The sequence below is a fragment of the Eulemur rufifrons genome, chromosome 18, assembly GCF_041146395.1.
Source record: "Eulemur rufifrons isolate Redbay chromosome 18, OSU_ERuf_1, whole genome shotgun sequence".
Taxonomy (NCBI): Eukaryota; Metazoa; Chordata; class Mammalia; order Primates; family Lemuridae; genus Eulemur; species Eulemur rufifrons.
The window spans coordinates 29,897,265-29,916,208 of record NC_091000.1 but is presented as its reverse complement, the minus strand read 5'-3'; the positions used below and the strand labels follow the sequence as shown (position 1 = coordinate 29,916,208).

The 18,944-nt window shown below is 35.5% G+C and overlaps 1 protein-coding gene across 6 annotated transcripts in view; it reads left to right on the top strand.

The window, feature by feature from the left end:
- The window catches only part of INPP4B (inositol polyphosphate-4-phosphatase type II B), a 336,633-nt gene that overhangs the window by 209,043 nt on the left and 108,646 nt on the right, over window positions 1-18,944 (top strand). For all 6 annotated transcript variants that reach the window (XM_069492955.1, XM_069492951.1, XM_069492953.1 and 3 more), the window contains one exon: window positions 17,627-17,804. In XM_069492955.1, the coding sequence (XP_069349056.1) occupies window positions 17,627-17,804 (178 nt within the window). The remainder of the gene's footprint in view (window positions 1-17,626; window positions 17,805-18,944) is intronic.

Here is an 18,944-nt window from a genome sequence, read left to right as displayed (position 1 = left end):
TGGGGTCTCACTCTTGCCCAGGCTTGTCTTGAACTCCTGGGCTCAAGCGATCCTCCTGCTTCGGCCTCCCAAGGTACTAGGATTACAGGCGTGAGCCACTGTGCCCAGCCCCGAGTAATATTTCTTAAGTTTTACATATCTGTATGAATATATGAATCCTTCTCTATTCATCACTTTCTCACTGGGATACTACACATCAACACACACACAGACACACACGCACACATATACAGACAGCTATGAGATCAAATTTAAAATAAAAGTAAGAGAAAAGTGTGTTCAATGCTTGTAAACGTTGAATGCTTTAGATTTTTCATATGTTATATATCCTACTGTTTTATTAATGTTAATACAATGAAAAATGTAAAAGAAATAAAAACAATTTAGTGTGGAACTTAAAAGAACTCTCCATAGGACATATTTGTATACACAGGTGAACATGGTATCAGCCTCTCCATTAAGAGCTGACCTGTGCATAGACATAATGCCTAAAGAGATAACATACCACGCCAATAGTTTTTCTGTAGGCTCTTCCATTAACAAATACTGCATTTGTCAGTCAATGGCAATATAAATCTGACTATATGAAATTAGTAACTTGGACTTTAGGTTAGAGTGAACAATTACATTTTGCAGGACAGAAAATCACCTTAAGTGAAGGAAATTCTCTCTGCCTCTTCTTTCTTTTGGTATTCTCCCAAAAGATAGCTAACCTGGTCTATTAGGCCAGGTTTTGTGGGGAACTACCACAGCCATTGTACTATTTCACCTTCATTTTCTTGTTAGCTAAGCCAATGAAATCTTGTCATTTGAGAACAGATGCAATTTATGTTTCTGTTCCTTGGTGATCTATTTCTTTCTTTCTTTTTTTTTTTTTTTAGAAGTTGCCATCTATGTTTTTTATCTCTTTTTTTTTATTTCAGCTTATTATGCATTGACCACATAATGAAAAGGATTTTAGCATAAGAAAACCTTGCTTACAGTATTTATATAATGCAATTCAGATCACATGAAAACATATTCTTTAAAAGGTACAAGATAATTAGGAAAAGAATGATCTTTTTAAAGCACAATATCTGAACACATTTTACTCATATACTCAGAAACTTTGAAGAAAAACTTATTCATTATGCATTCAAAGCCTTCATGGTTTTACCCCACCAAATTTCTACCTTCATCACCCACTTCTCCTGTACTTGTTTGTTTCTTCAATGCCATATGAACTATTTCCTAAATGGGCTTCACACATTTCCACCCTTTTACTTTTCCTCATTCTGTTCTCTTTTACAAGGAATTCTGTTCTCCTCCTCCCCCAACTATTTTCTATTTCTTTCTGTCAAAATCCATCTATACAATCCTATTAACATTTCATTCATTCCTGCAATGTCTGAGGAAAAGAAAAAAACCTCCAGAATTCTACACATGGTCCATCCTAAGGGTCTACCCATATAATTATGCCTTCCTCATTTCTCAAGTCAATTTGACTCTCCCCTCTAATATTTTATTTTTACTTCCCTTGTAGCCTTATTAGGTCACAGTAATGATGTATTAGAGTTTTTTCTTTTCTGCTATTTCCATAACAGGTTGTGCTCTCCTTGAATAAGAGATGGTGCTCTTGAATTTTGGATTGTTTGGAGTGTCCCACTGAGCACTTTTTGTATATAAGTGTTCCATAGATCAAATACAATAGGCATTGGAATTCATATATAAATCACACATAGACTATGACTTAAAGCACTAAAAACTCCAGTGGGAGAAAAAGATTCACAAATAATCATAATGCAATAAGATTAATAATATATAGAACAGGGGCTCTCAACCTTGTCTGTACATTAGAATCACCTTTGGAGCTTTAAAACATTTTATATATGACAGGACATCACCCAAGACAAATTAAATCAAAGTCTTTGGTAATGGGGCCCCGGCATTGGTACATTTTGAAGGCTTCCCAGGTGAGCCTAATGAGTAGCCAGGCTTGAGAACCACCAATACAGCTGTAAGTGAATAGTGCTGTGGGAAGACAGATGAGGGGTGTGGAGAATAGAAACAGAAATAGCTACACAGATGAGTTTGAACTTGAAAACACTGTAGAACCTCAAATAGTATGTATCAGGAGAAAAGAAAGTCTACGTAAAGAAATATTTGTTGAGGTAAAGAAAAGTATTATTTTTATGTCATTCTAGTTTTATTCTACAGAAAACTGTTGAGTGTCAACCCATCCATCCTTTATCGTCTATTCTAACTAGCATACACTGCACAGGTTTTTGAAGCTTTATTTTGCTCCTAAGCAATATATACTTTTGCCTCATCATTGTAATGTCTTTTAAAGAAAAGCATCACAACTCACTTACTGGAAATTTTTGTTTGGAGAATCCTAAACTCATTAGACAGTTGCAAAATGGAACCAAATGTGAGAGTAAAGCTATAAGAATTTTATCTGGGACAATTTGGGCTTGAGTCACATGCAAACAAATCGAACATTTTATAGAATTTTTCATGCTGCAAACTTAGTTCTTCTAGCAAAGTCTCAACACCGTAATTATACATATTTTTTAAAGACCAAAATCAAGGTGTTTGTAACCCAGGTATTCACTTGAAATATCAAACATCTACTTGTACCCGGTGTCAGTGATTTACCTAGACACTATGTGACAACTTGTGGATTATCTCCCTCAAAATATGAATCCATTTTTTACTTTCAATATTATTTAAAAGAAAGTAAAAAATTATCCCTACAACATATATTTTGCTCTCTTTAAACATTTCTAATGTTGTCAGGAACATCAGATTCAGTCAGAACTTTCACTAAGTAGGATCATGACCTAAAGGTCTAATCCTTTCATTAAGATAAAATAGGACCTCATGAAAACCAAGAGCCTTTGTAAAGAAGAAAAAAAGCTAATGAGGGCCGTGTTAGCTCTTTGAGAATTTTAATTCCTTATGTCTGTTCATTTGAAACAAACTCTCAGGACTAATGCGCTGCAAGTGGTCCTAATGCCAAACACCTGTCTCAGTGATTGCCCAACTTGCCCACTCTCATCCCCACAATCTGCTCCAGATGCCCACCATGAACACTTGCTTCCCCATAATTTCAATCTGAAGAGGGAAAAAAATTATTAAGGAAATTCTTAAAGACAAGGAACTAAAATTTTACAGATTAGAATGTTGTAGACTATACTTGGGCCTATAACAACTGTAGCCTATGCTAGAATCTGGAGGAATTTTCTGAAAAAAAGTAAAAAGACAGTATTAGTTCATCCTGCTGCTATAACAAAATACCTTAGATTAGGTAATTTATAAACTATTGAAATTTATTGTTTACAGTTGTAGAGGCAGTGAAGTACAATACCAAGGCACCAGCAGATTCAGCGTCTGCTGAGGGCCCATTCCTCCTAGATGGTGCCTTCTAGGAGGATGGTCCTTACATGGTTGAAGACAGCTTTTGGGAGTCTCTCTGTTAAGGGCACAAATCTCATTCCCCTAAACACCTGCCAAAGGCTCCCTCTTCTAATATCATCACCTTGATGATTAGGTTTCAACCAATGAGTTTGGCAAGGGATACAAACATTCAGACCATAGCAAACAGTAACACAAAGAGTTAAACCAGTTTTACCTTCTGTGAGGTTAATGGTCATATAACCTCATGGCAAAAACTCTGAAACTAAGGAAAGCTTCTTTTCTATTGTAAGAAGAAATACAAGTAGATAATTTCTTCATTCTCAGTTATAAATAGGAGGCTTCTTGCGTAAAAGGAAAAAAAATAACATCAGGGAAAGAAACTGTCAATAGCTTATATTATAGTGTAGCAGGCATCTAATAAACTAGAAATAGGAGGACTGGATGCAAAACCTCATACCACTATCCTTGAAATGTATTTTTCTGATAGAATCTCTAACCACTGCTTAATTTAGGGGAGAGAAAACATAAATTAACAATTTTAGTTAGTGGTATAAAAATGGGATATCTAAGCAAAACTTTCAGAAAGTTTTTCAGTTCTTCCCTTTCTATGCCTTCTGCAGTAACAAGTGAGCAGACTGAGCAGTAGTTACAAAAATATTTGTTTTGAAATCCTTCACTGCCATGTTTAAGACTGAAGATTTTAATTTTTTTTTATAAAAGAGAATGAGTGATTCAGAAGCATTCAGGGAAAGCAAGATTGTATCCATGATTTTATTGTGGGTGACAATTTTTTCCTTCCTACTTGGAGCTCCTTTTCTGTCTCTAGCATGATCTCAGGATTTCTTTCAGACATTTGTCTTCTCTCTTATTGACAGAGCAATTTATAGTCTGAGATCTTAATTCTGCTTAGTATTTTGTATGAACCAATAGATATGTCATATTTAAGTAGAAATATTTTTGATCTTTAAATGACATGTATTTTAGTAAATAATGTTATTGATATTTTTCCAATTTTGCAAAGAAATATGCTTATTGGAAAACATAGAAAAATCAAAAGAAAGAGATTAAAAATACCCATAATATCCCTCTCCAACAAGATAGCTACTGGTAACATACTGGAAGCCTCTTGTTCAGTCTTTTTTCCCACATATTATCTACATCTTTACATTTTTTTCTACTAAAAATTCAAATATGCAGAACTGTCTAAAATGACTTATTCTTTTTTTTTTTTTCTTTTTTCTTTTTAGACAGAATCTCACTTTGTTGCCCAGGCTAGAGCGAGTGCCGTGGCGTCAGCGTAGCTCACAGCAACCTCAGCCTCCTCGGCTTAAGCGATCCTCCTGTCTCAGCCTCCCGAGTAGCTGGGACTACAGGCATGCGCCACCATGCCTGGCTAATTTTTTCTATATAGATTTTTAGTTGGCCATATAATTTCTTTCTATTTTTAGTAGAGATGGGGTCTCGCTCTTGCTGAGGCTGGTCTCGAACTCCTGACCTTGAGCGATCCACCCGCCTCGGCCTCCCAGAGTGCTAGGATTACTGGCGTGAGCCACCGCGCCCGGCCTAAAATGACTTATTCTTAAAAATCATATACTATATTTAATATAAATATAGTGCTTTTCATTTTTACAACAAGTGAAATGTTTGTGTTTCTTTGGAAGTCATGCCCAATAGTCCCAAACTAATCTATTTAAAAATATCAGTCTCAGAGGCTATCGCTAAAATTCATCTCCCATTTATTTTCAAATATAGCTTTTTTTTTTTTCTTTTGGAAAGAACAATTTCAATAACAAAATTTTCTTTTAAAAAGTAAAGTAAAATTACACAGGCACTATGGAAATAAGAATAAGTTAAATAAAAGCTTCTATCAATCCCTTTGTTTTTCATTTGAACTGTGTTCAGTAGCTGACAGTATGTTATTTTGAAGGAGATGGTAATTAAATTTTTGTGTTGATTATAATTTAATCCTTTGGGAGTATAATTTCTTCCTCTTTTGAGTTAGTGCCATGTTGGCTGCTCTCAGCTCTCAGCTTAGTTCATATTTTAGCAAGTACAAAGCTAGGTCTGCAAAACTGTGCACTAGGTTTTTCTTTTTCAAGTGTACTTCCCTATATACAGCCTCTCGTGCACAACACCAAATCTTCAAGAAGTAATGAATTTTATATCTTATGGAGATATCCCAAGTCTATAGTTTGGGATAGGAAGGAAATAAAGTGCTTTTAATTAAATAGTCACAATGAGGTGTTTTGTTTTGTTTTGTTTGAGACAGGGTCTCACTCTGTCACCTGGGCTAGAGTGCAGTGGCTTCATCACAGCTCACTGCAACTTCAAACTCCAGGGCTCAGGCGATTGTCCTGCCTCAGCCTCCCAAGTAGCTGGGACTACAGGCATGCATCACCACACCTGCCTGATTTTATTTATTTATTTACTTATTTATGTATTTATTTATTTATGTTTGTTTGTTTGTAGAGACAGGGTCTCTCTATGTTGCTCAGGCTGGTCTCAAAATCCTGGGCTCAAGTGATCCTCCCATCTCAGCCTCCCTAGTAGCTGAGACTACAGGCACCTGCCACCACACCTGCCACGGTTTTAACATAATGTGCAAAGTAGCTGATGAGGCTTGCAAAGCATTGAACTAAATGTGGTCCAAGTGAATGGAAGGATTTTTGCTAAATTGCATTTGATCCAAAATGAATTTGTAATGAAGTTTTTTTCCTTCTTTATTCTCATTTTAGCTGTATACAAAAATAAAATTTGTAGCCCACAAATTCAAAGTGTAAAGAAACATATATAGTTGAAAGCCTGTCTTTTCCAATTCTCTCCCCTAGAATAAACCAGTGTGAGCATTTTATTTTGAATATTTTGCTACAAGATTTATTCTAGGCTTGTCAAATTATTTAAGTTTTTAGCTGTTATTACTTTTAGTCTGAAAACTCAAATCATAAGAATGTAATGTTCTTGACTTTTCTATCTCTATTTAATTTTTCTGGTTCCCATTCTGGGCCAAGAAGAAACTTTCATCTCAGAGAATTCATAGACTCTGCTCCCTGCATGGATTTGAAGCCTGGTTCTAATATTTACTGTCTTTGTGACATAACTCAGATTACCTCACCTACATGTACCTTAGCTTCTTCTTTTGTAAGGTAGAAATCATATTGCTTACGCCATAGTGTTGTTCGGAAAATTTGATGAGTTACTATATACCAAGCCTTTATATTGATAACTGTGCTTGGTATATGGTAAGGACTTAATTGATATTAGCTATAATTTATGTGAAATATATAAACAAGTATATTTTCACTCAAAAATGTTTTGGCAACTTCTCAATTCAGTACATGTAGATTTTAATTTTTCTAAAAGCTGAGTAGGATTTTGTTGATTGGAGGCAGCATAATTATTTAACCAATACATTATCGGTGGTTATTTAGATTTTTTCTGTTTTTAGGTCATAACCACGTCTACTTGCATGGTACCATACATTCTTATTCATACATCTCTGCAAATTTATCAATGTCTCTCCTTGACAAATTTACGAATGTTTCTTCTTGACAAATTCCTACACTTAGAACTAACTGTGATTACACTTAACTTAGTTAAGAATTCCTAGAAATTAAAAATTTTCATTAAGAAAGTGGAATTTCTTAGTTAAGAGGTGGTTAAATTTTAGAGATGCTGCCATAGTTCCTTCCAAAAAAGTTGTATTAACATGTGTAATATGCCTAATTTCTCACTCAGTCTTGAACACTGAACTTCAGACACCATCCCTGTGTTAAGTCCAGGTACGGCTCATGAGGTCCAGATATATTTTTATAACCACCTAGCAGGTAGTTCCGCCTTACTGGTATCTTCCATACACCTCAAGGGGAACATATTAAGTCATTTGATACCTCCTTGACCCTCAAACTTGCTTCTTTGTTGTTGTTTTTTTTTTTTCCTTAATGAAAGGTACTGTCATCCACTGAGCTATTCAACATAGAAACCTGGAAATCCTTGACAACTCTTCCTCTCCTGCTTCTACTTTTTAACACAATTAATTCTGTCAGTTCTGCCATTTTATTTCTTTGGAAGTCATTCATTTCAATAATGAAGTATGGGTTAGGACGATCTTAACCCATAGAACCCCTATGGGTTAAATATTCCACTGCTGAACCTTTAAATCACTCTCCTTCCTTCCATGCTGGCTCTCCCTCAATCTATTTTTCTCGTCTTTGTTGGAACATTTCTAAAAGGCGCATATTTAATGTTTTGATTTCATAGTTTAAGCATTTCTTAGCTGCCTCTTAACCCAGAGGAAAATGTCCAAAGTGCGTAATATGTTCATGTGTGGTCTGGCTCTGCTTTCTTGTCCGGCTTCAACCCACACCATGATGTTGTCATGTTTCCCTCTCATACCACCCTCTGTAGTGAACCAGAGGGAACTTCCTCACCACTACAGACCTTAGCTTAAAATCACTCCTGCCTGGAAACCTTCTCTGACTCCTGGCCTGGCCATGTTTGCTTTTGCTTTAAGCCTCTACTGTACAGACATCCCTCTAGACTGTATGTACTCAGAGAGCATGGACTGTGTCTCTCCGGTTTAACCATAGTATCCCCAGGAACTAGCTTGATAAGTGTTTGCTGAATGAATAAATACATGAGGGAGTGAATGAATGAAGTGAAAGGATTGCCTGCCCTAAGAGTAAAGGGAAAAACACAGTATTCTGCCTGAAAAACAGTGTGCCTGAATTAGGTAACAGACATAGGGACTTTTTGTGGAATTAGGAAACAGGCAGAAATGTAGGGGCACTTGTGGAAAATGTCTTGTAGGCTTTAAAAACAACCATTTGGCAGGTATTAGAATGCTAGTGTTTGCTTACACCTCACTAGGAAGGGGAAATATACTTTTATGTCTTCTGAAAGAAGAAAGGCAACAATTTTTTACAAAAATAACCAACTTAAAACCTGATTCAATATTAGTAACGCAGTGGTGACTTTCACATTTATAAGTTGCAGACATTCTTCCAAGAACCTACCCGAAAGCTTGTGAGGCAAAGTATGATCTGATGTTTAGGCAGGAAGCACTGTGCATAAGATGACAGTTCAGAATTTTTGAGAATTAAATCTTTCTTTTAAAGAAAATGACTTGTTTAATTGTAAATGACAGTGTGTTTGCTAAACGATCCCAAATTTTTAATAATAAATTTGGTGAAGAGAGCAGTGCCTGAAAATGGCAAAACATACAACCAGGCTTCTTGTGAGATTTCAGAAAGCTATTGAACTTCTCACCCTTTGGTTTTCTTATTTGCTCTATAGATGTGGCTATATGTAATAGATATATCAGAAGAAAAAAGTCAATAGGAAGATTAAGACTTAAAGGTTAAAATGTTACATCTACTAAGCAAATTACAGAAAAAACCTTTTGTTCTGTTTACTTAAAAAACTAAATACAAAAAGATAATATGATTTGAGGATTTATTTTCTATAAATCAGAAGTTACATTTCTCCTTCACTGTAACCTGAAACAGTATTTTAAACTATGACACAGTATGTTATCTCAACTAGTATGCATCGACTCCAAGGAAGAACTTCTGTACTCAACTTAAACACTGAGTGATTTCCAGAATATTTTTAAAGCTCCCTATTAGTCTAGAATTTAATATCCATCATTTCAAAGGCAGCACACACCAGAAAATAAAGTCATCTACAAATGAATTGCCAGAAAAGTAAAAGTACCATATTTTTCAAAGCTTTAAAAACTAACTGTAGAACGTATCAATTTTTTTTGCAAGATTACTAATGAAAATACTGTACGCATGAGAGTTATGTCATGGAAAAATCAGACAAATAGCTTGTGTGACATGAGATAAATAGCGTTATTGCAAAATCTTTATTAGATGGAACTTTGTCTGAATGATTCCAATGTCCTCTTCTCTGACATGAGGCTTGCATTAAGTGGTTATTGCGGTGACTCCATTAGAGGAGGAAGATGGCTTGGCTTAGGGTGTCAGCACAGATGGCGAGAAGGAGATTGATTACAGAGGTATTTAGGAGGGCTTGGCAGTTGCTTGGGTTGTATGTATGTATGTTAGGAATGGGAGGTAAGAATCTGGAGTTATCAAGGAAGACTCCCACACACACCTGGGATATGGTGGTGCCGTTCACTGCATCTTGGCTTATAAACTCCAGCAAGAGCAGCTGGTTGAGTGTGTGTGAGTGGGAAAGGATATAAAGCTGGGCAGGGAACAGGGGCTACTAAGGACACTTATTTGCTACATCAGATCCTGGCAGTTCACCCTATAGGCTAGGGGACAGGTTTTTAGTGAAGATTGACATGACCATTTGTGCATTTTTAGTGACAGTGTGGAGAGAACTGAAGAAGGGCAAACAATTATAATAGTGATAGTGACAGAAAACAGGTAGCTGTGGAATTGAAGATGTTAAGCAAACATTTAATAGACTTTAAATCCAACTGGATGAGGGCTTAAGGGAGACTGGACAAGGTTGAAGGACTCTTGTGTTTCTGGTTTATATAACTGGGTAAATGCCAAGTTAGCTGGGAAAGGGAATACAGGAAATAAACCATTAGTTTCCATTGCTTACTTAATAAGGTCAGTCATCTATATTCAATATGAAGAGACATTTTGGGAAATAAGGAAATCATTTTGTCAAGTCTGTGCTTTTTTGCATTAAAGAATCTTGTTAAATCTTAGAATTTACAAAGGATCTCAGAGACCATGAATTTCCCTATTTATTTTATTAATGGGAATACTGAGGACCAAATATTGAATCACCCACACAGCTAATGACAGAATGAGAGCTAGCAAATTAGACTTCTGTCCTCAGTCTCAAGTTCTTCCACAATCATTCACCCTCATGAAGTCAGAAGATGTTCAACATAAAACATATCCTTTTAATAAATGAGCAGTGTTAGCTTATGGATGACCTTTCTAGGAACTGATTTTTCTACCTACCAGAGAAATAAAATATAGTTGGTCCATTCAACTCCTTCTGAGTCTTTATGACAATATAATTTTAAAAGTAAATTACTTTATTGATGTATTAAGAAAAACATGAATTGATGTGGTGATTCGCACTCAGAGTCAGTTACTATTTTAATCTGCTTAAAAGTGCTCCATAGTCAGTAAAAATATTTTTTAAGACTTTAGCCTTTTCAGTTTTCTATATACAGCCCTCTCAAATACACCCTCAGAACACCACTTTTTTAGAAACATGGCCCACAATAAAAATAAAAGAAGTAAATTTTTCAGAGATGTTCATAGATTACAATTCATAATAGTAAAATATTATAAGCATCTTGAATGGGTAAGCAAACTATTCTGCATCACTAAAGTAGGATACTAAATAGAAATCATTTCAATTCTTATATAGATTATGAGGTATGTAAAGATGTGTGTTAAAAAATGTAACTAAAAGAAAACATGAAATTATATATACAGAAGACATCAATCTAAACATATCAGTGAATGTCTTAGAAAAGTTAATAAATTTACTTACATAAAAATACAGAGATACAGAGTTCTATTCTTTTTAGAATAGTTTTGATTTCTTTCTCTCCTCCTTCTCTCTCTCTCTCTCCCTTTCCTTTGGTTGTAAAGTAAGAGAAATGTCTTCATAAAAACCCTTTTGCAACTTCTACTTCCAGCAAATATGGAAACTAGGTAATGTGAAAAAAATGTCTGTAACTACAAAGTACTTAGAAAAGTTGGATGCAATGTGATATCCTTTTATGTTTGTTACATCCACTCTGTACTAGGTAAGGAGTATAATACAGAGTGCTGGTAAGAAAGCCCGGGAACTACGGCTACCTCTCAGGATATTTACATACATCAAGAATATAGAGCCTTAAATTTGCAAGGTCTTGTGGGAAGAAGACTCAGACAAAAAGGTTTTTCCCTTTTTCTTCTTTCCTGCTGCCAGCTCTGTATGTGGCATTTAGTGAGCTGGAATCATCACATGGAATCCACTGGAATCCACTGATTATCTTGTTAACTGACTACCTCTAGCTTTTCACTTTCCTTTTTCATTGACTGAGTAGTAGTCATTAAGTATTTGTTGAAAGTAATTTACTATGAAATGATGCTCAAATTATTTCTTTAGTCTAATCTGTGTTATAAAATAGAGTCATACATCTTCTCTAATGAGCTTTGTTTTAATTAGAAGATGAGAACTTTTCAATTTTGATATTTATAAGCTATACTCATCATTATGTTATTAAATTAAAGATGTTTCCCATATTAGTTATGGCTTTATAATTTTTCCAAATTTAAAATGGGTCAATACTATGTTCAAGAGATAGTAAAACATAATTAGGAATTCAAACTGTGCAATAATAAACACCTGGTTTTGAACTTGGTTCTATCATCTACACTAGTTGTGTAATCCAAGCCAAGTGACTTAACCTACCCAGGCTTCAATTTCTACACCTGCAAAATGGATTAATATTTGTTCTTCAGAGAGATGTTATCAAGATTAAATATTAAAATCCCTAAAAAGTATTTACCATAATGCTAGACCCATAGTATATACCCAATAATTATTAGCTAGTATATTGACATACAGGGAAATTTGATAATTAGTATAAATTATACAGTATAAAGTATTGGCTTTATTAGGGATCCTCTTAAAATATTATCAAATTTAACACAGGAAAAAAAATAAAATGACTCATAAATGTACCTTCTGTTTTCCTGAATTCTTATTGCAAAATCATAGTCATTAACACTAAACACTTGCCTTTTTTAAAAAAGATTTATTGTAGTGTAGTTTGCATAGCATAAAAATGACCAACTGTAAGTGTATAATGATTTAATGATTTTTGGTAATTTGTAGATTTGTATAGTCATCATCACAATCCCAATTTAAGACATTTCTATCACCCCAAAAAGGTCTCTCATACCTATTTGCAGTCAAAGTAACATTTGCATTTCCTGCATATTTGGGAATGTTTTCCACTCTTGTACCTTTCTTACTCTACACTTTGATTAGGTACATAAGTGGATAAGGTTCAGGATGGCATTGAGAAGTTTTTGAGGTTGGAGGGAATCAAGGGACCTGGTACGGGCATTATTCCATCACAGCTTGGCAGAGGAGTGAGCATGAAAATTCCAGAAGCCAAACTAGGCAGTGAAAGAACTGACCAGACTTGGAAGCTGGCAAAGGAAATGAGGGCAAGTGAATTCAGGGAGAAGTGGGAATAGACCGTGGAAGGAAATGAAAACATATTGGACTTTATTTAAAGATCATATGGTAGTACCTGGAAAATTTTTATAAAGGCAAGAATAGGGCTAAAGAAAGGATATACATAATAGAGAGGTCTTAATGATCAAGAAAGTGCAGGCAAGAACTTGCAAACTGAAAATTAACATAGTGGAAGCCACTGTGATCAGATCCAATAAACAAATTTCCTTAGAGGTGGCATATTGAACAGAAATGAATGTTAGGTTTTTTTCCCACTTAATTAGCATCTCTTGTCACAGAACTAATAAATGGCAGAATCATATTTTGATCAGAACACCCTCCAATTCTAAAGTTTTCATGAAACCAAGATTTGTTTTCAGTAAGAGTAGTTTTAAAGGTAAATATCAATTTAAGCATATGTTATATACTTCAATTATATAAGTGAAATTCACAGGAGGTTAAAAAAAGTACCATTTTCCTTCTAATTCTTTTCTCCAAGCCCTACTTCCAGCAGAAAATGGAAAGGGTGCATGAGGGAAAGCAGAGAGGTACGCTTTTACTTTCTACAATACTATGAAGCATGTTAAGCCCTATGAAACCAGAAGGGTATATTTAAGTGCACTAAGGTGTAAATTTTCTTTTGTTATCCACATGGTTTTCTTCTCAGTTAGAACTGCCAGCATTTCTATCCCTCCCTCTGGATTCAAGAGACCAGTTTTTTATTTTTTTATGAGTAGTGTTTAAGTTGTGAAAAAATAAGTGGAAATAGTTTTTAGATTTTTTTTCTCTCGAGATTTAATTCGGGCACAGGAGAAGAGACACAGTACTCTAAAGCATTTTTTCCTAAACTAATTAGTCCCAATCCCCTCTGGCCATGCCCAACCTCCCATATCTTTTCCTTCCCTTTTCCCTCCTTGCCAATTGATCACCTTTCAGCTATATTTTTCCATAACTCCATTGCCCAAAGTAGTGGCTTGGTTGAGCAAACAGTTAAGGAGTAGCAATGGAACGGGGAAGTGACAAAGCAAATTCCCAGGACATGGACTTGTGGTCAGGGAGCTAAAGAAGAGCTGCTTTATTGCTCTCTTCTTGCCTGCCTCCTACCTTCTTCAAACCCTAAGCGTAAGTCAAGGATTTCAATATCTTAGAGTATTATTTACCTGTCAATAGATAAGTGTGAGGACACAGCTATGACAATAATCCTGGCAGCAGAAAATGATGGTGGTTTACACCAAGGTGGTTGCAGTGAATGTAGGAATATGTGGTTGAACTCTGGGTATATTTTAAAGGAAAAAGGCAGAATTGTCTGAAAAATTGGGCATAAGGTAGGAGAAGAAGAAGAGAAGAGTCATAGACCACATCAAAGGTATTTTCCGTAAACTAAGATGGGGAAGGGTGCGGAAGGAGCTGGCTGTGGAGAATGGGGAGTAGATCAAGAACTCAGGTTGGGACATGAAATTGGAGCTGTCAAGAGGCCAGCTCTTGTTTAATTGTAGTTCACGGAAAGGGTCTCGGCTAGAGATGTAATTTGGGAATCATTAGCACAACAGGGGTATGTAAACTACGAGATTAAATGAGATAAAAAAGGAAGAGCATACCAACACTAGAGGGTGGGGAAATTAGGAGGACTAGCAAAAAGGGACTGGGGCAGAATATATAGCTGGGAATATACAGGTCCTTGTTGTAATTGTATTTTGTTAGCAGAGTTTATGAATATGAATGTAACTTCACTATGTGCTTTATCTTCTTTTACATCTTCAAAATACGACATGCCTGGTAACGATATATACACACCCACATATGAGGATGGATATTTGTGTGTGTGCCTTTGAATTAAATTGATATTAAATATAATAAATTAAATTACCATAATATATATTAAAGTGTATATATGTATATATCCATATGTATCCATATGTACACTTTAATTCACTGTCTAATCAATAGAAAAGTATTATGAAACTAATTTCAATCTTTATTTTCTATGATTTGCAGTATTATATCCTATAAAATATTTTTTGTTCAAGCAAATATTTTGTCTTTCTTCCAGTTTTGTCTGATTGATAGTTGACTCAAGTGTTTGGATTCGGTTTAAACTTCACACCACTATAAAATAGAGTTTGGCTATATTCTTTTTATCTAGATAATTAAATTATACTTATAACTTTCCATTTAAGAAGCTATAACTGTTAAAATATATGACATGTTTAAAGAGTAAGGCACTGAAGAGGTAGATGAAATTTATGTATAGTTAAAATTATTTTGTGGCTGGTGATATTTTTACTCCATACCATACTATTTCATCCTGGACACCAACATTGGTTTTTATTGTGGAAAATGAATCTTTCAACCTCACTAGGTAAGATGCTCATCGTTAAAAGACTTCATCAGAAGAACCAATGTCTGCTACATAACTCTGCTCCAAAAAAGATTGACTTAGGAGCAAGCGGCAGGAGTTAGGGTTACGTCCCATGATGGTGATTGAAGAGTGTTTTGGGGAGGGATGGGAGTATACTGGGAGGGCAAAGATGAAAGAATGATGAAAAAGGTTAGGACAGGAAACACTGGCAATGACAAGGAAACCAAAGCAACTTGTGCTGTATATAAAAATGGAATATGAAAGTAGATTTGTAAAAGGTACTAAGAAAATTAGAGTAACTTATGGAGGAACTTTAATCAGAGTCATTGTGTAGCATGATCAAAGGTTTAGAGGGGATCCCAGAGTCAAAACAATGGCAGCAGGTGTCTTTAAAGATGCTCAGTGTCCACCTGCATCAGGATCTCCTGAGGTGCTTATTACAAATGCTGCAGCCTGGTGAAGCAGAATCTCTTGGTGTTACCAAGCCTCCATTTTTTCATTGAACATCCTACACCCTGTCCTCATACCCAATTGAATCTTATGACTGCTAAAATCTGAGCACCATTAAACCAGGTATAAGTAAACAACATGTGAAAAATAAATTTTGCAAATATATGTATTAGAACCAAGTGGAGTAGAGACTCTAAGAGAATTTGCAGAATAAGAAATATGTATAAAAGACAATGGATATAGGTAATATTTGGAAATAAAGTAACAGTGAGCTGCCGAGGAAGAATAATCTGAGCAAAGAAGGAAGGCAGGAGTGACAGCAGTAGAAAAGAATGAATGGGAGTGAGTGTATGAGAGGCTCAGAAAGAGGAGTCATGTGAAGAGAAGGATGAAGACCATGCATGGCCACAAGCAACTAGCTTTCCAAGGGATAAGCTGTAGGCCTGCCCGTCCCCTAAGGTGACACCAGGAAGCAAACTCCACTGGCAGAACAGCAGACCTGTGAAGAGGGATCGTGGAGCAGCTTCCACACACTGTCCTGGGTTGGGTCTGCATAGGCCCTGCTCTCTGCTCGCAGAGCTGCTGAGTATCAGTCATTGTCCCCACCCTAGTGACCCATCTGTATCTTTAGCCATTTTCTTTGCAAAATAACACAGAGTTGTTTGATTTGTCAAGGCCTTAATACACTCCTGCATGAGATCTTCAGTCTCATCCACACAGTGAAGCCAGAAAGAGACATAAGTAATTGGCACGAACAATTGTTTTCTTTTTCCTCCTCTCAGTTGTTATTTTTCATTTGCTAAAATATATGTAATAAGTAGTTAAGGTATGTTTTATTTAAAGGCCTCACTTCTGATGTTTAAAAATCTACAAGACATTGAAAGAAAATTCTTGTAAGGGTGTCACAAACTTCAAACTAGCAATGTATTTCTTAGCCTTTATAAACCTGCAACCCTCTTTGACTTCTTGTCCTGTCTTCTGAATAGCCCAAGCATCCAACGGCATTCTTTTAATCGTTTTGCAAAATCAATCCATCAATAGAATAGAAAGAATAGAATAGAATATTCATTACATGTTTGCAAAACAGTATTGTCTCCTTAGAGATTCTGATAATTTCCCCTGAAAAATAATTAGGGTAACACCAAGAGGGCAGAGAATGCTTCCTAGATATTCATTTTTGTTATCGGTTTCTGACTTTTCAAAATGAGACATGGAATTATGTAGGGGGGATAGTCAATAAATACTCAACATAGGCTGCAAGGCTTTAAAATGGAAAAGTGCGTCAACAATTGAGTGTTCTGGGAAACAAGCAAGTGTGCACCAAGCTGTGCCTGCACCAAGACCTCCCTCTTCTCTTCTTCTGGCTGATGTTTTGCTGTCTGACTGCTTTCCCTGCTGGAATGCCTCCTTCATCTCTCCTAATGAAACTGGCCAAAGATTCCTTCATTCCAGGAATCCCTATTCCCATAATGTGCTTGATCCGTTCCTAGATGATGATTCCAAAAGTCAATATTGCTTCAATTAATAATAAGTTAGATGGAAAACCACAAGGAACAAAAAGGGCAGTGATAAAATAACATAATGGAATTTTTATATTATAAATGTCCTTTTTTATCCAATAAAATTGTCTATATGCCCACTTAGCAATAATTCATTTTCTCCTCGTTTCTCAGCTATTAGATTACTCCCTCCCACTCTCTGCTTAGTATCACGGGGGAAACTCTAGGAAGCAGATATTCAGTGCTTCCTCCTGCCAAGCACTGTCTTAGGTGCTTCATATGATTGATCTCTAATCTTACGCACCCCATAGAATTGTTTGGATAATTATTTCCACTTTTCTGATGAGGAAGCAGAGGCTGCCCGCGGTCGTCAAGATAGTAAGCCGAAAACCAGGATTTAAATTGAGATTGGCTTGAATATAAAAGCTGACACTTTTCCCTCTGAACTATGTGGCCTCAAGTTCATTGGAAATTAATATTAGTGCTAATTTGTTTTGAATATTATTACTTGACGTACAATCATAAAGAATCTTCCTAGTGGCTGAGCTTTACTTAGTCTTAAAATGTGTCTTCGTCATCTTAAAAATTGCTGGAGCATCATAAAGATCTCTTAGGACAGTTCTTATCTGTTTGATAATATATAGTGATACATGGAGTTCTCTTTATCATTTGCCATCTGATATTAAGGGCTGAAAATTCTTTCTGCTCTTTGTGTAACTTACCTTTATCTTTGTTGTTGCAGTACTGGATACCAGTTTATTTACTATTCACCTGAAAACACAGCCAAAGCAAAAGAAGTCCTCAGCAACATCAATCAACTACAACCTCTTATAGCAACCCATGCAGACCTACTGCTTAATTCTGCAAGCCAGCATTCTCCAGACAGCTTGAAGAATTCTTTAAAGATGCTTTCGGAAAAAGTAAGATCCAAATCATCACTACAGTCGGGGAAAATGAAATACTCAAATCCCCATTGGTGTTGCTTTCTGCATACATTGCCTTTCATAGCATCTGGAAATGTAAAATAGACCAGGTTAGAAAGTAGGCTTCAAAGTATTGCCATAGGATCAAAATGAATTGGCCTCATTCTCTTTTCAAATCTTACTGAGCACTAATTTTTTTTTTCTTAGTCGAAAATGAAACCTTTTATTTGGTTGGTGTATATCTTCTCTTTTCCTTGGCATCTTTTACTTTCTTTGGTTTATGATTTTATTAAATGAATTAAATTAGATTTTGAAAATTATTTTCCTCTAGTTATCACCTAATTTTTATGCATATAAAGCTATACATTTGAACAGGAATGTCACTTCATTAGAAAGAAGAACTTTGATGTGGATTTATCAGTGTCCTGGGTTACTACCTCTGCCCCAGTTTGCTTTCTATAACATTATCTACTGGGAGAAGGTTCTAAAAATTTCTAAAAATATTAGTTATTTAAAACGTGGTGGAACCTAAGCCTTAGTTTTTCCAAAGGTGACTTGCTCCTGTATCTGCGGAGGGGAAAGGCAGTCTGGTATGGGGTAGTACTTAATATCACCTTCCAGAACTAATTAAGGTAGCCATAGGATATGGAGAAAACCAGGAGAGAAAAAGACAAATTACAGCTTGATTTTAAATGTAAAATTAGGTATCCCGGAATCCAATTCCAACGTGCTCATCCTTCTCCTCTACATTCTAAGGACATCTTGTAATTTATTGTGACACACTTCCAATAAATATGCCCTTGAAGAAACCTACAAAAGAAAATTCTATATTATAATTCTAGAATAAGACAGCAGTGTAATTCCCCTCACCTTTCTGAAGAACAGAGTCATAGAACCTGGATCTTATGTATGTCTATACTTTATATTCAGCTGTGTTAATTTATATTATAATAATGATACCTTATACTTAATATTTTAGTTTAAATTGTACATTTTAATACATTTTTATAGGAGAAAACTAATATCCATTTTCATTACAAATGAGCTAATATCTACTCAGAAAGGTCAAGTGAATTGTCTAGTAAATTAAAAAGTGAAAAATCAAAACTCGAGAGTTGTAGTTCAAAATGCAGCATT